Consider the following 22,064-nt stretch of genomic DNA (forward strand, 5'->3'; position numbering starts at 1 on the left):
CCCTTTTTTCTCGAAATTGTGACGGCATTATCAGTTAGAGAAGGGGAAAAGGCATGGTTGTTGCAAACAGGAGTGTAAGCAGAGATGTCAGGTAGAGCAAACACTTTCCTAATTTGATACCAGATTTTTAGAGAGTTAATAAGCATAAAGTTATCACCCACAGTGGCTTTTGGAAGTACGTTCCTAGCGAAGAGAAGAGCAGGGAGAGAGCTTTTGGTGATATCCTGCTCTAATGCAAGCCATGAAGGGGTGGAGGTGGTGAGACTGTTTGGGTACGCGCCTTGCCAGTACATCAGCGCTCTGCAGTTGGCAGCCCAGTAGTAGGATTGGAAATTAGGCAGACTGAGGCCCCCCGCACTTTTGGGTTTGAGTATGTGCTTTTTGGCTATACGATGTGCCTTGTATCCCCAGACAAAGGGAAGGACAGTAGAGTCTAGTAGCTTAAAGAAAGACTTGGGCAAAAATATTGGTAGATTCTGGAAGAGGTATAGAAACCTGGGGAGAGCCACCATTTTAACTGCGTTGACTCGTCCTATCATGGATAAAGGTAAGAGCCTCCAGGTTTCAATATTGGATTTCAATTTGTCTACTGTCGGTGAAACAGTCTAATATAGTATTGCAATCTCCATCGGTGATTAGGTGGGTGGTCGATAGATCAGGGATAAGATTAAAAACTTTTCTAAAAAATCCAGGGTCGTAAAAATTGGGTGCATATAGTATATTCAAGAAGGTGACATGCCGTGATAAAATATTGCCTGTTACTATAAGATAACGACCATTCGGGTCAGAGATGGTCGAGATGTGAACAAACGGGACATTCCTGCGAATTAATATGGCGACTCCTCTGGCTTTGGACGAAAAGGTGGACTGAAATACCTGAGATACCCAGCTACATTTTAACCTCCGCTGTTCTGTGTGCTTAATATGCGTTTCTTGTAAAAAGATTATATCCCCAGATAAGGATTTCAAGTGCGAGAAAACCTTTCCTCTTTCCAGATTGGACCCTAAGCCTTTCACATTCCAGCTGAGTAGGATTAGGCTGCTGCCTTGTGGCGAGCCTGTGTAACCTGTTGCAGTCATAGAGAAACATTATTCAAACATTGTGACGCATCCTCATCAATAATAATACTGTCGGTGCATGAGCAGAGAGAGCAGAAACTCGGAACAGAGAAAAACACATAACAAACCCTTCCCCCGCCCACTCCCCCAAACGAAGTAACGCGCAAATTCCCTCATAAACACTGAGAAACAGCTAAACACAACAATGAAATAACACTAACGTCAACTCTGCAAAAGAGAGTGGCTGGCTACGTATACCTTATCGGTGTAGTTAAGAAGCTCTGTCCACCCTCATGTCCGTAACACTCACACGGTAAGTTCAAGTTGAGCAAAGCAGGGGATCACAGGCCCCCGGTATTGGTGAGAATGCAAGTCCCGGTGATTCAACATGGAGACCCACTGGCAGCGGTGTTAGACGCGATCCTGTCTATGAAAGCTTCGGCATCTGCGGGTTTCTGGAATATTTTCTGTTCGTTTCTATGGGTGATGATCAGTCTCGCAGGGAAAACGAGGCCGTGGTTTATCCCTGCATCTCTCAGCTTCTTCTTCGCTCCGTCAAAGGCTTGGCGTTGCTCGGCTACTTCAGGCGAGATGTCTGGGTACACGTTGATCCGAGCTCCGTTAAAGGACAGAGGAGATTGTTGGCGGGCAAGCTTCAGGATCTTCTCCTTCTCCGGAAAGTGGTGGATTTTGGCGATCATGGTGCGCGATCTTGCGGGCGATGGTTGTACGCCTATGCGGTGCGCCCGGTCCACTTTCAGTCCACCGGGGAAGTTCTGCACTCCCAGGAGTTTAGGTAAGAACCCCGCAACGAACTCCGTTGGTTTGCCGCCCTCAACTTTCTCTGGTAGACCAGTGATTTTGATGTTGGAGCGTCTTGAACGGCCTTCTAGGTCAATCAGCTTACTCTTCGTGGCTTTGTTGGTTTCAGTCAGCTCATCACACCGCTTCTCCAGGGCTGCGATACGGGTCTCGTAGTCGGTAGCACATTCCTCCAAATCAACGATGCGAGTTGAGTGGTCGGTTAGTGAAGTTTGGACTGCATTTAGTTTAGTGTCCAGCGTATTGAACCTCGCGTTGATGTCCCCTTCTAGTTTCTGGATAGCGGTTAAGATGCTAGCCAGGATAGGCTGAGGGCTCGTGGTGTCGCCGGTAGTGCTGGGGTTGCTAGCCATTTTGGTTAAGCTGCTAGCATCGCTGTCGGCGTCAGAAGTGGCTTTGTCCTCCTCTTCGGGAGACAATTTTTGGTTCGTTGTCTTATTCTTATTGTTATGTCGTCTCTTGGTCATATTATTTGCGGTGTGAGTGTGTTTTATTCTAAATTTTTAGTGAGGGTTGTGAAGCTTCCCTAAAACGCAGCTACTCCATGCGGTGTTCAGGCCACGCCCCCATGGCTCTATACCCTTGACATGCACTGTTCATATCTGCTATCCCCATTATGTCAGACCAGTTTTGTTTATTTTAAAGTTAAATGCATCAATCTCGTGCACTATGAGAGCAGAATTAAGAGGCTGGCTCTATGAAGATTTGTGTGCTCTTGTTAACAATTTTGTACTCTAGTAAAAATTTTAATCATAGACAAATTGGTTGCATAGATATGAATAGTGATGAGACAGCAAAAAAAGACAGATGGAGGCGGTTTAACGCAGTTCACAAATGTTCAAAACACGAAATCGACTAGAGCAGTGGTACTCAGACCGAGGCTCTGTGATGACTATATTGCGACTCTGAAGTCTCCTGTTTTTGCGTTTTCCAATTATTTTTAACCAAATATTTCACCAGCTATTGTCTGTGACACTTGCAGCAGTAACATTCTTCTCCTGCTTCTGATGCAGATTAGACGCAGCAAAAGTGTATTGCTGCCCTCGACGGGTCATTTGTAGAAGTCCACTGAATGAGCTAAATCCTTATGTAGATTCCAGTGCAATGGAGGAAATTAATATATATTTTTTTTGCTATTTTACAATGTTCTGTGCTGAGTATCGATTTTAATGACTTATCTCAATCTTTTCAATTAATTTTTGACAGCTCTGCTTGCAAGAGGCTTCTCTCTGTGTGATAGCATGATTCACAGTTTCCAGCAGTACCGTTAATAATCCAGTTTTACAATAAGAGCAACCTATGACCCTATGAAAGTTGGGTGAGGCGGCATATTTTTGTAATGTGGCCCTTTCCAACATTTTTTTATTGTGATTGTGGCTTCTGAGTTGGCCAAGTCTGAATATCGCTGGACTACAGCATACATTTGACATCGAAGAAATAACGCAATAGGGGTTACCTCTGTTGAAGTGGTTTATTTTTAGAGAATAAAAAATATACTGGATGGAGGAGGGCTCGTTGTCATTTCCCTGTTCAACTTTGTAGTCGAACATTTTTAGATTTTAGCCAAAATAGACCTATTTTGACTGAAAACAGAGAACCATGGCCTCAGACTTGGACGTGCTGACTCTCATCCCAGTCATTTCACACTCAGCTGCAAACCGCCCTAGTGCGTGCTGGAAGTCGCGCTTTGATGAAGCCAACAAAACCACATCATCTGCGAAGAGCAGAGATGCAATTCTGAGGTTCCCAAAACAGACACATTCCTCACCTTGGCTGTGCCTTGAGATCCTGTCCATGAATATCACAAACTGAATCGGAGACAAGGGACACAACCTTGGCAGAGTCCGACACCCATCAAAAATGTGTTTGACTTTGTGCCGAGAATGCGGACACAGCTCTCACTTTGGTTATACAAGGACCGGATGGCTTGTAGCAACTGCCCCGATACCCCATACTCCCGCAGTGCCCCCCACAGGATTCCCCGGGGTACATGCTCATAAGCCTTCTACAAGTCCACAAAACACATATAGACTGGCTGGTCAAACTCCCATGCCTCCCTCAGCACTTCTGCAAGGGTAAATAGTTGGTCCATTGTTCCACGGCCAGAATGGAATCCACATTGTTCCTCCTGGATCTGAGGTTCAACAATTGGTCGGAGCTTCCTTTCCAGCACCCTAGAGTAGACTTTCCCAAGGAGGCTGAGCAATGTGATGCCCCGATAATTGGAGCATATCCTCCGGTCCCCTAAAGGTAGATGTTAAGAGAAATTAAGTCATAAGCCTCTTCAGATGTAGTTTTGAGTCATCTGTGTCTCTCATTGAGCATGACTTAATAGGTTTCAGCTTATTGTATTCTGACATCCTCAGGAAGAAAACTATTTATTTTACTGTCAGCAAACAGCTAGTTTACCAATCCTAAGTTTCCGTGACACTATAAAGTTTTTATATGTGGATGGGACACTGAAAGGTAGAATTACTCTTACACCTGGTCTCACATTTCAGTGTTGGGTTTTGATGCATAATGCATCCCAGCTTGAATTGCATGAGCTAATACCCTGGTTTCATTACACAAGCATGGCCAGTGAGTCTATAATGTCCTAGTTTTCTTTCAGTTTTGACAGGATGATCTTCCTTATTCAAAAAAAGAAGTAGGGTAGGTTTATTAGCCAAGGTGATTTTGCAGCAGAATGAGTGTAATGTTCATTGCAGTGATGGAGTAGATCATTTGTTGCACCTACCATAGGTACAGTCAATTAATTGTCACCATGCTCAACAAACATTAGGTCAGTGCATTCCAGCATCTAGTCGTTAAAAAACAAAATAGAACTTATCAGTTTCTGTTCCTTGGAAAGGTGAAAAATGTCCTCACTGGCAAACTGGGTAAAGTAAGTAGGCCAGATTCCCTCTCAAAGCTGAAATTAACCCAATTTTGTGGAGTCCTCCACAGGTGTTAAATTCATGCCCTGTGATATTGTTTCCTTCTATGGATTTATTTGACTGCAGCTAAATGTAATTATTTTATATGGTGGACAGTGATGTACACAAGAGGTAAATAATGTTGTTTGATCTAGTAAGAGGATATAAGAAACAGATTATTGTTTGTTTCTGTGATTGCGAATGATGTCTGGATCAGTTATCGGGTGTAGTGGTAAACTCAGAGCTAGTGGCCAAATTGGTGTATGTCTGCCTATTTCTGACAAACAATCAGTGGAAAATAGTGATTGATCGAGTTTACTCATACTCTAGCCCAAGAAACCATCCCTTGTCTCACCATTTGCACATAAAAATCCAGTGTAATTTTTAGATGACATTTTTTATACCTGTTTCAGTAGATAATTTCGAATGGGGCTGTCAGTCCATAAGAATGTTTAATTGAGTTAATCAAATCATAGACCGTGATTAATCATGATTAATCAGAAATCTGTATTACATTCAAATTCAGTTCTCCTCTTTTGGTAAAGTACCACATGTTTGTGGTGATGTGGTAATAATGACAATTAACAAAATGGTTGAAGGAATCAATCAAATAGACTTTACTGAATAATGTCTTCTCTATTATGTAGCTGGCTAATAACACTATGGTGTAAACAATTTCACACACGATGCAGGGACCACAACGCACACACGGCTGTTCATTTTCATGCTTTACTAGGAACTCTTCTTCTGTTGGTTACAACCCAGACAACAGCAATATAGAATACAGGTGCCACCTAGTGGTCACTGGTAGAATAGCATCATCCATACATAACATCTCCTCCCAACTAAAATATGTTGTACATCAACAATGCAAAAATCACTTCCCGGAACAAAGATTAAGTGACAAAGGCGTAATGTTACTTCCCAAAAGTACATTCAAAACATTGTTATTTTCCAGTATACATTCAGAACCCGTATTCGTTTCCCAATATTTTTAAACTGAAAAGTCTCAGTCTCTTTACCACATTATCAATGTGTTTACTCAGCAGAGTAACGTGCAGGTGGTTTAGTATGTCTCACCGGATAGCGCGAGTGTCTAACAGTCTCCGCTATCTTAGTAGGTCCAGCACCAGCTGGTTCACTGGAGTGAGGTGTCTCCGTGGGCTCGATAGCCACTGGAACTGGATTAGTGTTCTCATCAGTGTGAGATGCAGGGGTACCGAGGTGACGTGTAGTACCACCAGCACTACGTTGAGGTGACATAGGGAAGCTGGTAGGAAGGTGGACTGCAGAGCTGGCAGCGTCCGCGTGTGCCTGCTCTGTTCGAGTCAACATCTGATCCACATGGCGTTTCCACACTCCCTGTGCTCCCACCTTGACCTCGTATGACACTGGTCCCGTTTGAGTCATTATAACTCCTTGTGTCCACTTTTCCTCCCCCTTCCGGTAATCACGAACAAGGACAGACTCACCGACTGCAAAGTGTCTGGCCTTGGAGTGTTGTTGACGGCGTTGCTGCTGGGAGTCTTGAGAGCGATGAACAACCCCAGCCACACTGGGTTTGAGAAAGTCAAGTCGCGTGCGTAGCATGCGCCTTGTGAACAGCATAGCCGGCGGTTCCTTTGTCGTGGCGTGCGGGGTGTTGCGATACGTCAACAGGAATGTGTCGAGCCGCTGTTGCACTGGTGCGGCGCCCCTGGAGGATTTGAGGGCGTGTTTGAAAGTCTGTACAAAGCGCTCGGCCAGGCCGTTCGTAGCAGGGTGATACGGCGCTGAGCGAATGTGCTTGACTCCATTGGCTTTCAGGAATGTGGCGAATTCCTCAGAACAGAACTGGGGTCCATTGTCGCTTACGAGAATGTGAGGAAGGCCGTGGCGACTGAAAAGGCCCCTCAGTACTGTGATGGTCTTGCTTGCTGTGGTGCTATCCATGATTTGCACCTCGGGCCATTTAGAATGAGCATCTACTACCACAAGATACATGTGTCCTTCAAATGGACCAGCAAAGTCCATGTGAATCCTTTCCCAAGGACTGGAAGGCCACATCCATGGATGTAGAGGGGCAAGACTCGGTTCTCTCTGAATACGCTGGCATGAGTGGCAGGATTTGGCCTGGAGCTCGATCTGAGAGTCAATACCTGGCCACCAGACATACGACTGTGCCAAGCTTTTCATCCTCACTACCCCTGGGTGTGCTGTATGTAGCTCGTTGAGCACCCGGGGCCGTAGCTTGGGTGGCACTACCACTCGTGTGCCCCACATGTGCTGAAGCCTTACAATGCTCTATAGTGTAATCATGCGCTGACAAGAGGAGCGCCTAGCGCTGCATGCGGGCTGTGGCCATCGACGGCATACTCCTCACTGGACTGAGAATGGAGGTCAGTGGGCGATGGTCTTTGAGTAGAGTGAACTTGTTACCATAGAGATACTGGTGAAACTTACGTACGCCAAAGACTATCCCCAGCGCCTCTCGCTCAATCTGGGCGTAGTTCTGCTCTGCTTTGCTGAGTGTTCTTGACGCATAAGCGACAGGTTTCTCTACACCATCAGGCATGACGTGAGAGAGTACAGCCCCTACCCCGTAGGGTGAAGTGTCACAGGCTAGACGGAGGGGCAGCTCAGGGTTGTAGTGGGTTAGCACCTTCTGAGATACCATGAGCTCTTTCCCTTTTCGGAACGCTGCCTCACAAGCTGTAGTCCACTGCCATTTCTTCCCTTTGTGCAGCAGTGCGTTCAGTGGTTGCAGGATAGTTGCCAGGTCTGGGATGAAATGTCCATAGTAGTTTATCATTCCGAGGAGCGAGCGTAGTTGGCTAACGTTGGTGGGCACCAGTGCCTCCACAACAGCGCGTTCCTTCTCTGGCGTCTTGTGGAGCCCGGCAGCATCGATGATATGACCTAGATACTCTACTGACTCCTGGAAAAACATGCACTTATCCTTTTTGACATGGAGACCATACTCCTCCAGTCTCGTGAGAACATCGTCCAGGGCTTTCAGGTGGGTCTCTTCATCTGGCCCACTAACCAGAATGTCATCGAGATAACAGTGCGTGAATGGCAATCCAACGAGCACTTGATCCATAGCCTTCTGGAATAACGCTGGTGCCGACGCAATACCGAAGGGCAAGCGGTTGTAGCAGAAAAGTCCTTTTTGTGTGGAAATAGTCAGTAGCTTCCTCGACTCCTCCACTACTTCCATCTGTAGGTATGCGTTTGACAAGTCCAGTTTACTGAAGCGTTGACCTCCAGCTAGCGATGCAAAGAGATCCTCAATGCGTGGCATAGGATACTTGTCCACACAGAGCGCTTGGTTGAGGGTGACTTTGAAATCACCACAAAGTCTCACCGTGCCATCCTTCTTGTTGACAGGAACTACAGGTGTGGCCCAGTCACTATGCTCCACTGGTGAGATCACGCCAAGGTCAGTGAGGCGGGTCAGTTCAGCCTCTAATTTGGATCTCAGAGCATAGGGCACATTACGTGGTGGGCAGAATTTGGGTATGCTATCAGGTTTAAAAGTCACTCTCGCCTTAATGTCTTTCATTGAACCCAACCCATCTGAGAACACAGCAGAATGCCGCTTTAGTACAGCATCTAAACTGTCTTTCTTTTCAAGTTGTACACCATACACAGTTTTTAAGTCTTTCCAGTTAAGCTTAATAGCTCTCAGCCACTCTCTACCAAATAGTGGAGCTGCATTCACTTTTACAACATACAATGGTAACTCAGCTGTTTGCTTATTCAGGTTTACTTTCACATTAATAACCCCTTCTGGTAACAAAGGTTCACCTGTATACGTCCTAAGGACTACATCAGTAGGCTGCAGTGGCGCCTTTTTCATCGTACTTTTATACTGTTCCCATGAAATTAAAGATACAGCAGCCCCTGTGTCTAATTCCATTTCCATTTTCTTACCATTTATTTCAGGTAACACAGATATACGTGAATATTTACCCTTACGAAACAGTGCATAACATGGCAATTCGTTATCAGTGTCAGATTTAGTCCCTTCACTTGTACTTTCATTGTCACTGGCCTCCACACAATGCACTTTGTTCTTCTTGTCTCTCCCGCTGTGTTTGTATGTGTTGCTTTTGCCTATAAACTCCGGTTTCCCTTCTCTGTATTTCCTCTCTCTGCCATAGTCATTCTTGGGTTTACTTTTACACATGCGACCAATGTGGCCTTTCCTGCCGCATTGATGGCAGTCTCTATCTTTATACCAACAGTCATCATCACTATGATTTGTCTTTCCACACCGCCTGCATTTGGCATGGGATGTTTGAGAGAGAACGGCATTTACCTTTAACGAGCTGCTCAACTGTTGTGCATCACGCGCCACTGTTTCTGCTGAAACTGCATAAGTGACCGCTTTCTGAAAGGTCAAATTGTCCTCGGTCAACAGGCGCTTCTGAACCGTTTCACTTTTCAGTCCACAAACAAACCTGTCCCGTAGTGCATCCTCTAAGTAGCCACCAAACTCACAATGCTCGGAAAGTCCTTTAAGCACAGCAACATACTGAGCCACCGACTCACCGTCCTCTTGATTCCTCTTGTGGAAACGGAATCTCTCTGCTATCACTATCGGTTTTGGGGGCGAAATGTCCTTTCAACACCTTTACAATGTCATCATACGTCTTCTCCCCAGGCTTATTTGGAGCAATCAGACTGCGCAATAATCCGTAGGTCTTTGGCCCTATCACACTCAATAGAACCGGCACCTTCTTAGCATCCCTGATCTCATTAGCCAGGATATAATTCTCAAAACGCTCAATATACGTTGCCCATTGTTCACCGGATTCCTCAAATGGTTCCATTGCGCCAATAATTCCCGCCATGATGCGTCCTTCTGGTTCCTCTTCCCTTTTTTCTCCGCTGCTACTGCTCATCATCAGCTAGCAAGTTCAGTCAGTTGGCTAGCACCATGCTAGCATTAGCTACAGCTGCGTGGATGACTTCGTCCAAACAAGTAGAAAACTTCCCTTTTCACAGCTGCTTTGGTGCCTAAAAGTTTCTACTCCACATCTCGTTGCCAATTTATATTATGTAGCTGGCTAATAACACTATGGTGTAAACAATTTCACACACGATGCAGGGACCACAATGCACACACAGCTGTTCATTTTCAAGCTTTACTAGGAACTCTTCTTCTGTTGGTTACAACCCAGACAACAGCAATATAGAATACAGGTGCCACCTAGTGGTCACTGGTAGAATAGCATCATCCATACATAACAATCTCAACCTTTTTTTGACTCATGAATGTAAACAGATGGGCTAAAGTAAAGTAAAATCTCAACCCAAATGACCATGGCAATCCATTTTGCTATTGCATTTGTCAGGTTAGTTGATGTACTTTTTTTAGGCTGCACTAAGCAAGTACATATTATGATGAATACTGCCTACTTTTGTATCAGGGATGACACTGGCATGCTTGTGCTCCAGTGGAAAGATATTTAGACATTGTGATAATGTTCGATTTATCCAAAGTTCCATTAGGAAGCTTATTATTCCAAAAATTAGCATCTAGCATGCCAATGTTGCATCATCACTCATTGGTGTTAACTGTTAAATTGACTGTGCACCGCTTCTGGAAATTAAAGAGGGAAATGTAATTTATTTGCATAATTTTTGAACTGATTAAGGTTCATAAATTTAATAGCATGCGTTATTGTGTTCACTTTGATAGCAGTAGTTTTTCTTTTTCTTTTTTTTGGTTTGCCTGGGAGCAAGAAATAGTTAGGCCTAGTTATTCCTGTCGAATGTTGGGATCATATGTGCAAATTAATAGGAAATGTTGCTGTATGAAAAAATACTACTGTTTGAGATAATATCCCTCCTTGAAATACAATAACCAAGATGTGAAACATTTGGCTCTTATTATTTATTGGGTTGGTTGTTGATCTGAAAACCTTTTTTTTAAATTTTAAATTCTGAATTCCTGTTTAGTACAGACTGCATTGTTTTATCTGATTTGTTTACAGTGTGGTCAACTTCGAACACCATTGTCTTCTCTCTGAGGAATTTGGCCCTGGCTCAATAGAATTGATTATGTATCAGTGGGGATCATGTTGCCATGGGCAATGTTGCAGTGTTTCTCAGATTCCACCACTTAACATATTGTCAGAGTACTTAGAGTCCAAACAAATACTAAAATCCTAGACCATTTTAGTGAGTTTGCTGACATTTACAGATGAAAAATTTTGCCTTAAGAATGCAATGATCTTTTGTCTTTTAGCTCTATATACTAGGCCTATGTCTTTTTTCACACAGTGACAGACTTAGTAGCCCCTTTCATTTCACTGCATGTTTTACTCTGTATTTCTGTGCATGTGGCAAATAAGTTGAACTTGAACTAAAAACAATCTAAAGGTTAAAAACATGCCAGGCTGGTCTTGCTGCTCTTGCTGCTCTATGATATAAGCATAACTGGTTAAACACAGCTGCAGCTAATAAAATTAATAATGGATTGTTTGATTTAGGTGTGCCAGTACATCTATCATTAACATAACTGTTAACAATTTTTAGTGCTGGCTCTTTCTCTCTGTCTGTCAATGCTGATAGATGTTAATTTTACTAGCTGCAGCAGTGGTTATCCTGCTATGCTTACATTATAAAGTACCTACACCAGCCTTGCGCACTTTTGGTCTAAGGTTTAGTTACTCTTTAAAGGGACATTGTCATGAAAATAAAAAATGCGCCAATTGTTCCACAAGGGCTGCACAGTATGGACAAAAAGAAAATTGTATTCTGATTATTTTGGGACATATTGCAATTATAATTTAAACTGCAGTATAATGCTTATTTAAGGTGACATTTTATATGGCTGTTTGGCAAGGCTAAAGGCATATTTTTGGTGTATAGTAGTAAATTGGATACAGAAAATAACTGAACCTTTTTTTTTTACTGTGTTCATGGGACCTTTACATTATGTATTTATTATGTAAATCTGTGGCATTGAATGAGGCACTGATATGAATTACTGGTATTCCCACATAATATTTAGGCCTAACTATTGCCCTTCAAGTTTTGCACAGTGCCTGCATCTTGTTTAATATCAGTTTATCAATAATATCAGTTTATCAATATTGCTGAATGTCTGAAGTGGAGTCTTTTTCAGCACAAAGTCAGTGACAAACTCCTTCTCCACAGCTGCCCTCGTGTTGAGTTCTAAATGAAAAAGCAAGCTTGTTCCCAGTGTGCACAGTGTCATCCAATTTTTAGGGTGGTCTATCTAGAATTTAGGCCGGCTTGCTTAGCCCTCTTATAGCTTAAAGGTAGAATGAGTGAGATTTGTTGGTTGCAGTTTGTAAACACAACATTCAAAGTTGGCCCCTCTTCCCCAACCCCATGTCGTTCTTCATTCCCGTCCTCTCCTTCAGTGCTTGCCAGCGGGTAAAAGCCAACCCCAGATACACTCTCATTTTGGAACAAGTTTTGTCCGCTTGGCGTTTTGCCTCGCTATATTTGTGTCTTTTCGGCACTGTGTCCACCATTGTCGTAGCTTCATCTTGGATGCGTGCTTACGATCTCGATCTGGCACCTGGTCCCTATGTTTTTATAGAGTCCCACTGCCCAAAAGTTAATGCCCAGAAATGTCCCGTACACAGCAAAATGAAAAAAATAAGAAAATACAGACAGAGGACAGGGTCTCTGCAGTTAGTGACACCACCACACATGTCTAGCGGGTCGTATAAGTGATGATTGAGAGGGATTATTCTTTTATGAGTCTATATATTGATTTTTAGGAAAATCCTACTCTTTCTAACATTAAATATAACCGGGCTAAAGGCTTGCTGCATGCTTAAAATTAAGTGCTGTTCAAAACTTTGAATAGCATTAGAAAACTCAAGGCTCCTTTTAGACAATCAGATCATCTAACTTTGTATCCAAACCTTTTCAAAACGTTCTGAATGAATGACATGATCACAATTACTTGTCCGATGTGGTTGGACGACATGTTGTACAAACTAGTTTGTTGGAGACATGCAGACACCTTAAGTCTAGCATACTTTTCACTAAAGCAATTAAATTAGGCATGAAAGCTGGTTCCTCCGCCCTCTACAAAATTTAAGATTAACTGTAATCTAACCTTGAGAGTTATTTATGCTACAATTAGATAGCATGGCACCGTAGACGTTTACATCTCTGTCAAATCACACAATATTATTTGGCTAGCTGTGGCGTTGCCACTGACTTATTAAAAGGAGGCCTTTAGGGGCGTCCGGGTAGCGTAGCGGTCTATTCCGTTGCCTACCAACACGGGGATCTCCAGTTCGAATCCCTGTGTTGCCGCCGGCTTGGTTGGGTGTTCCTACAGACACAATTGGCCGTGTTTGCAGGTGGGAAGTCAGATGTGGGTATGTGTCCTGGTCACTGCACTAGCTCCGCCTCTGGTCAGTCGGGGCGCCTGTTTGGGGGGAGGGGGAACAGGGGGGAATAGCGTGATCCTCCCACATGCTACGTCCCCCTGGTGAAACTCCTCACTGTCAGGTGAAAAGAAGTGGCTGGCGACTCCACATGTACCGGAGGAGGCATGTGGTAGTCTGCAGCCCTCCCTGGATCGGAAGAGGGGGCGGAGAAGCGACTGGAACAGCTTGGAAGAGTGGGGTAATTGGCCGGATACAGTTGGGGAGAAAGAGGGGGAAATAATCCAAAAAGAAAAAAAAAGGAGACCTCTGATTGGTCAGACTCAATAACTCAATTAATTGTGTAGCCCTATGTTCCACGCACAAATACCATAAAGGTAAAACTTGGCGTATTCTACAACACTGTAGAATAAGCCAAGTCTAAAGTCCAAAGTTTCCAGCCAATGAGACAAGGAAGAAAATTAGGCTTCCTGGTGTTCAGGTAGCATCTGAGAGGCTGGCTGAGACCAACTAGAATTTAGCAGTCTTAACAAATATTTCCCCTCCCTCTTTGTAGCAAACTATTTAGCTGGATTGAGTTTATTAGCTGATTTCCACTGTATTCAGAGGTGCGCATGCATGCATGCATGCATGCACGCACGCACGCACGCACGCACACACACACACACACACGCACGCACGCACGCACGCACACACACACACACACGCACGCACGCACACACACACACACACACACACACACACACACACACACACACACATAAGCATGCAAAAAAATAATCAGTCGGCAAACCTCATGTTCTGATGTGATCGGACCTTTTGTTCCATGCATGTGGTAGGCACTCCTGCTTGTATGTAAATGAAATTGAGTCGACGTTATAGAAGGCCTATGCAATCTCAGTATGGAGGCATTTCATTCTCTTATATACAAGAGCATATTCATAAGGAGTTGTTTCAAATGTGTTATTATTCTGTGCTGCACTGTCTCTGTATTTCAGTATATTTAAAATATGCATGTCATTCTTCCCCACACCCTCAATTTCCAGCCCAGTGTTTTGGTAGTCAGCTATATTGAGTCGACGAAAGTGGCAGCCCGGTTTGGGGTGTACCAGAAGGCAGAATGGAAACCAGACGACTCCATGATAGCCGTGGCGGTGAGTACAGTATGCCTTAACCACACAATCTTACTTCCTATCTTTGCTTTGGAATTATGAAAAACATTTTTCGAGGATCACTCACTCACTCACTCACTCATTTTCTCCCCTTTTCTTTCTCTTTTTTGACCCCCCTAAGCCATTTTGCTCTCCCTCCACACAGTTAGGGTGGTTTAATTTAGCATTTTTTTTTACATTTTGCATTTTTCCATTGGTGTTACTGAAGTATGTCCCTGCATAGTTGTGCATATGCATGTATTCTCAGTCTCAGGTGAGTGTTGAGGGTGGTCAGTCAAGTTACTTAGTCTCTTTTCTCGCTTCTCTTTGGACCAGGCAGGAGTGTGATTGTGGTCATGTTAGTATGTTTTTCTGTTTTGATTCAATGCATTTACATTGAGTCACTGACTGAAAAATGCTTTAAGAAATTGAACAGTAGCTATAAGATTGAAGTATAAATTTGGAGTTTGTTTTTCAGAGCTCAGCTCTGGAATATATTGACATAGACTCCTGTGATCTTATAAGCAACTCGTCACTATAAGATTGAAAACTTGCTTAAGACTGTAAGCAGGGAGGGTTCAGAGAAAAAACTTGGAATTTTACAGCCATAAAAAGACACTGCAAATTAAATTTGATTTTTTTTATATTAAATACTATACCATACTAAATTGTCCCTAGGTATGAATGTGTGTGTGTGTGTGTGTGTGTGTGTGTGTGTGTGTGTGTGTGTGTGTGTCGGCCCTGTGTGATGGTCTGGCGGCCTGTCCAGGGTGTCTCCCTGCCTGCCGCCCAGTGACTGCTGGGATAGGCTCCAGAATCCCCACGACCCTGAGAGCAGGATAAGCGGTTCGGATAATGGATGGATGGATGGATGAATTTTTTTATAGAACATTCCTAAAGATTAGTGGAGGCTATGATTTGCCAAACCTTGGTTATTATAGCCAAGGTTAGTGATTGGGGGCTTGTTGAACCAGTTATTTCTTAGTCCTCACTAAGTCTACTAAATATGAACTAAAACAGAATTTACACCACACTAAGTGAAAAAGGGTCGCACCACTCGTACTAGTTATCACTAAGAATTCAGTTGTTCGTACATTCTTACACATACAAACTAGGAGGTGTGGTCTTTTTGCTCGCCTTACACAGTGAAACTTGATGCAACTAGTTGCAAGTTGCAAGTTGCATGCAACCCTAATTTTCCTACAACTTGACAGTTACACAAGAAAATTCAAAAATAATCAAGGTTGCATGAAAGTTTCATCTTGAAATGTCAGTCTTAGAGTTACCTAATGGAGAACTGTGAAGTTTTATCAAAACAACAGCAATAACATCATTAGACCTAACTTAGCCAAGTTTTATGGACATCTTTGCCCCACATGAGCTCACAAGGCAGGTGTGCAGTTTCGATATTTACATGTGTAAATGTGTTTGTGACTGGCTGGCTGCTGTGATATTTGCCTTGTAACCGATTCACACATTACTGAGGCTTTACCAGCTGTGACATTACTTGCATTTGAATGGTCTGGCTGAAATTAGTAATCAGTAGTTAGACTAGTTAAGATTTTATGATATACTTTATTAATCCCCATGAGGATATTCATCCTCTGCGTTTAACCCATCCTAGCCATGTAGCTAGGAGCAGTGGAGCAGGAGCAGGGGGACCAACTCCAGTTCTTTTTGCCATGCCCTGGTCAGGGCACAGACAGGAATATTAACCCTAACATACACCTCTATGATGGTGGGAGGAAACCGGAGCACCCGGCGGAAACCCACTCAGACACGGGAGAACATGCAAACTCAACACAGAAAAGACTTGGGATGGCCTGAGATTCGAAACCAGGACCTTCTTGCTGTGAGGCAACAGTGCTAACCACTGGACCACCATGCTGCCAAGTGCTTAGCACTTACTTGTTAATCCTAAGAACTTAGTAATGACTGTGAGGACCCGCAGTCATAATTTCTTTTTTAGTGTGATTGTTTGGTTTTTTGGTTTTGTGTTGTTTTGTTTTTTTGGTGCTCAGGTTTCCCCTAGGCCGGGCATAACATAACTTTACACACAAACTGAGTAACAAACTTAAGAATGACTAGTGAAAGCCTGTACAGTAAACTAGAAAAGCAAAATGTGTTGCAAAAAACTAGCTCTTTGGAAAGGAAGTTATAGTTATGTATCCTGGTGTTGTGAAACACATGCCCCCCCCCACACACATGCACTCATGCACAAACAGTCACTACACTTTACTTTGCATATTGAGAGAGCAAAATGTTAGTTAGCCATTGAGTAACATACATACGCAGGCACATGTGCTTTCAACACTTAGGTTACCAGTCTTTTGCCTTGGAATAGAGCAGCGGTGGCTAACCATGTGCCATGAAGAGCCATGTGTATGCAGGTTTTCATTCCAACCCGACTCCTGCTAATCAGTGAAATCACCTGGTGTGGAATCCGGCTGGAATGAAAACCTGCGTACACATGGCTCTCCATGGCACATGGTTAGCCACCCCTGGAATAGAGCCATTTAGCAAAGCTCTCTATTAGTGTTAAATGGCTAATCACTCATACTAAGTGACAGTAAAGGAAACATTTTAATGGAAAATAACCTAAAGACATTTCCCCAAGCCCACATCTGCTATGCATCATGTCTGATTTTATATGGGTTACTGTGACTATTGTGTTTGTTGGAATTGTGGCAGATGAAATATACTGTCTGTAATGTGCTCACTAAGCCAGGTTTCAGTGAGACACAGGGTGGCAGATCTGGAAAAGTCTTGAGTTTTTTCCATGTAGAAGTAGCAGTTCGTCCATTTGTTGGCCAGAGAGGGGACATTTGCCAGGTGGCTTGACGGGAGTGCGGTTCTAAAGCCCTGCTGTTGCAGTTTAACGAGCACTCCGGCTCACTTACCCCTTCAGCGTCTTCGTCGTAGTCTGCACAGGGCCGTACCGACCAAGACCTCAGCAAGACTTTCGTTAAAATGTTCAGTTAAAGTCGGTAAAAAAGTCTGTTCAGTTTGTCCAGTGGACAGTTGGAGACTTAAAAGTTCTTCCCTCGCTGTATGTGATCAGTGAGTGGGCGCTGGAAACTAAACAAATAAACAAAAACAGAAAAAGTACAAGACAGCGCAGAACCGAGGCAACTGTCTGTGGCGCCATCTTGAAATCCATCCAGATATAAAAACAGTTTCTTTCTGCTGGCTGTCATTCAAATGAACGCTTAACATTGTCCATAAATCTAACCTTTTTGTATAAACTGTACTGTACATTGTATGTATACTGGTACACTGTCATGTCCATCTACCTCAGGCATGTATGTAAGTAACCTGATAATATCTATTTCAGCATCTGATATATTTTCTGCACCATTGCACTATATCACCTCTTATTTCACCTGTATATAGTCAATCCTTGTGTAAATATCTGAAGATTGTTGTGTTGTAGTGTTGTTATTCTATGTTAAGTACACTGAGAGGGCCATGAACCAGAGTCAAATTCCATGTTTGTGCAAACCTACATGACCAGTAAACATGATTCTCATCCTGATTCTGATTCTGATCTGGTTATTTTGGGGTACAGTGCTTTATAGCGTCTGCCAGAGGGGAGGAGTTGGAACAGATTGTGACCAGGTTGTGATGGGTCTGCAGTGATGTTGCCTGCCCATTTCCTGAGTCTAGAGGTGTGTAAGTCCTCAATGGAGGGCAGGTTGGTGCCTGTGATTTTCTTCTCTGCAGACCTAACTGTCTGTTGTAGTCTATCCCTGTCCTGTTTGTTGGTCGAACCAAACTAGACTGTGGTGGATGTGCAGAGGACAGACTGAATTATTGCAGTGTTGAACTGAATCAACAGTTCCTGAGGCAGGTTGAATTTCTTGAGCTGGTGGAGATAGTACACCCTCTGCTGGGCCTTCTTGTTGATTGTGTTTATGTTGGATGCCCACCTTAAGTCCTTGGAGATTGTTGAACCCAGAAATCTGTAGGTTTTTACCGTAGACGCGGTGCTGTTGAGTATGTTGAGGGAGGGCAGTGTTCGGGGGCTCCTGCTGAAGTCCACTGCAAATGCAGCTCTGGAAAGATTTTTGACACCATTCACTGTTAACTTGGGGGGGGGGGGGTTGAGTTCATGTGTGTCTATGCGTAGTGTCTAATTGATTACATTTTGGGATGAAATACCTACGAAAACTGTATGTATGAAAGGTAAATTGTAACAGTGTACAGGATTTGTTTTAGCCCAAAACAAGGCAAAGGCAGTTTCCTAATCATGATCACTGCATGCATCGTGCCTTCATCTGGCCCATGCAACAAAGATATAGAAAATCATTTAATTCATAATTGATGAAAATGACAGATTATGACGTTCAAACTTATTTGAATTAAATGAATATTACCCCTACAAAAAAACTTCAGCAGCTCACATGAATCATTCATCTCCGTCTCTCTATGATGACCCCTTTGCACAACAGCTAAACTACATTGTTGCCTTACATTGTTGCCTGAACCTCTTCTTCTCACTTGTGCCTTAAATCTTGGTGAGGAACCAGTGCTTTTGCTCTCAGAAACAACAAATTAACCACATCTTACATGAGTTGAATAATGATACAAAGTGTTAGTAATGCAAATAATGATCTTAATGACTAGTTACGAGGATCGGCTTAGGCTGCATGATGCTATGCTACCTCTTCACCTGTCGTGCTCCTCATCCTCCTCATCCTAACTCTCGTTTTGAAGAAGTCACTTTTTTCTGGCCATATAAGTACCTGGATGCAAGAAATCATGGCTTTACCTGTTCATGGGAAGGTAGCTGAATTTTGCACTTACAGCAGATGTGCTTTCTGCAGCTCAGTAGCTGTTGTGCAGTGGTGATCTTTATTGGCATCCCCTTGTTATCCAATTACATTGTGGTGATTACAATACAGCGCTACCCTGGAGAAATTTTGCCATTAGAATTATAAATAATGGTAATTCACAGAGGACATAACTTTTGAAATAGGTTTTATTACTGCCGACACCAGTCTGATTTTATTCTTGGTGGCATGGAAGTTGATCAAGGCAGCTGTCATGGAATTTTCTATGCAGGGAATACCCTGGTGTATGTTTGAGAGAAAGAGAGATGAAAAGACTTAAGACACAGCACTACCTGCCTTCTTCCCTGTCTAATTTGCCTTTTTAGGGCAACAGAGTACATTATTATGTTGTACCTTGTGAGAGGTCTTGATTCATCTGCTGTTAGAAAAATGTCAGGCACCCTTATTACTGGAAATCCCTAAATTCTAAATTCTATCTGCTTTAAAGTCAATTCAAGTCGATTTCATTTGTATAGCCCAATATCACAAATTACAAATTTGCCTCAGGAGGCTTTACAGCAACACAACATCCTGTCCTTAGACCCTTACATTGGCTAAGGAACAAATCCCTAAAATTAAAAAATAAAACTTTAACAGGGGGGAAAAAATAGGCGGAAACCCCAGGGAGAGCAACCGAGGAGGGATCTCTCTCTCAAGACGGACAACGTGCAATGGATGTGAGTCTGTGTTGATAGGGTAAAAAGAACTGCTGTGTACACGTCTGGCTATGTACCTCTGTGCTTATAAATGTATGAACTTCATGGGAACTAAACAGTTCAATATAGTGCATCTTGCTTAAGGCATTTTACATCTAATCAAATTAATCAACAACTCCAGTCCATCCTGCATCTCTCTGTAAACACTGTCAGAAAGCGTTATAGTGAACAAGGGGTACTTGTTTATAAATCACTGGGATGGGCGAGAGTCGACAGTTCCTCGAGGTTTTTCTGCTTACGCATTAGTTGATGACAGGGGTTACAACAGCACAGATGGGTCTGCTCTTAGAAGGGAAATGCAGTGCCCCTAAAAATATGAGAGGACTGGAAGAAATACCAATGGAAATGAAAACGAAATAATTTACAAAAGCAGAATCCAGTGGGTGTTGGAATTGTTACATTAATTAGTAGTTCAGGTTAAAAAGTATATTTAAAATATTCTCAAAATTAGCAGTATCAAATTGTAGTTGATGTAGAGCATTGCTAATTCAATATTTTCTACCCAACAATACATTGTTGGGTAGAAACAATACTACTACTACTACTACTACTACTACCACTGCTGCTGCTGCTGCTACTACCACTTTTGGCTACTCCCGTTAGGGGTTGCCCCAGCTTTTCCATCTCTTCCTGTCCTCTGCACTTTCCTCCGTCATGCCAGTCACCTGCATGTCCTCCCTCACCACATCCATAAACATCCTCTCTCCTCTTTGGTCTACCTCTTTTCCTCTTCCCTGGCAGCTCCATATTCAGCATCTTTCTCCCAATATACCCAGCATCTCACCTCCGCACATGTCCAAACCATCTCAATCTTGCCCCTCTTGCTTTGTCGCTGAACCGTCCAACCTGAGCTGTCCCTCTAATATCGTTCCTAATCCTGTCCTTCTTCGTCACGCCCAATGAAAATCTAACATCTTCAACTCAGCCACCTCCAGCTCAGCCTCCTGTCTTTTCATCAGTGCCACTGTCTCCAAACCATACAACATAGCTCGTCTCACTAGCATTTTTAACTGTTCCTGGTACCCTTCATTGCAAATCACTCCTGACACTCTTCTTCACCCACTCCACCCTGCCTGCACTCTTCTTCACTTCTCTTCTGCACTCCCCATTACTTTGAACAGTTTACCCCAAGTATTTAAACTCATCCACCTTCATCACCTCCACTCTTTGCATCCTCACCATTCCGCCGTCCTCCCTCTCGTATTCCGTCTTGCTCCTATTGACTTTAATTTCTCTTCATACCTCCACCTCTCCAGGCTGTCCTCAACGTGCTCCCTACTCTCACTACAGATCACAATGTCATCTGCAAACATCATAGTCCACGGTGACACCTGCCTGATCTTGTCCGTCAACTTGTCTGTCACCACTGAAAAAACAAAAAGGCTCAGAGCCTATCCTTGATGTAATGCCACCTCCACCTTGAACCCATCCGTCATTCCTACCACACTACTCACCACTGTCACACTGCCCTCATACATATCCTGCACCACTTTTACATACAGTGCCTTGCAAAAGTATTCAGCCCCCTTGACAGTCATCACTAGTTTCTGGATTATAAAAGATACTCACACATCTGTTCCTGAACAGAATTATTTTTGTGAACCCATAAGCTCTAACAGCATATTCCCAAAGCCAAAATAAGTTATGTTTTGCTGATTTTTTATTAATAGATTAAAAACTAAAATATAGTACTTGCATAAGTATTCAACCCTTTGTGGTCTGAAAGCTCCAAGTTTACACAAATGACAAATTATTCTTAAAGCAAACTTAGGTTAACACAAATAGACATAATTAGTGTGCACCTGTAAGATATTAAAGTAACGGTCTTGTTTATGGGTATAAAAAGCACTCTGTGTAAAGTTCATTAGCCGGGTGTGAACTCCATCAGAAAATGAAGACAAAGGAGCAGAATACTGAAGTAAGAGACAAAGTGATTAAAATGGAGAAGGTGGGAAAGGGATACAAAACAATATCCAGGTGTTTGGATGTCCCACGGAACACTGTTGGATCCATTGTCAGAAAGTAGAAACTGTATCACACCACCCAGATGCTTTGTAAGACAGGTCGTCCCTCAAAGCTAAGTGTCCGAGCAAGACGTGGGCTAGTGAGGAAAGCCACAGATGATCCTGCAATCACTTTGAAGGAGCTCCAGAGGTCAGTGGCTGAAACTGGAGTAAATGTGCATGAGTCAACCATATCA

General features: G+C 43.2%; 1 protein-coding gene across 1 annotated transcript in view; it reads left to right on the forward strand.

Annotated features, from left to right (window-relative positions):
• The window catches only part of ric1 (RIC1 homolog, RAB6A GEF complex partner 1), a 97,238-nt gene that overhangs the window by 6,700 nt on the left and 68,474 nt on the right, over positions 1-22,064 (forward strand). The window contains exon 2 of the mRNA XM_056290993.1: positions 14,212-14,319. Coding sequence (XP_056146968.1) covers positions 14,212-14,319 — 108 coding nt within the window. The remainder of the gene's footprint in view (positions 1-14,211; positions 14,320-22,064) is intronic.

The sequence above is a fragment of the Lampris incognitus genome, chromosome 12 (assembly GCF_029633865.1).
Source record: "Lampris incognitus isolate fLamInc1 chromosome 12, fLamInc1.hap2, whole genome shotgun sequence".
NCBI lineage: Eukaryota > Metazoa > Chordata > Actinopteri > Lampriformes > Lampridae > Lampris > Lampris incognitus.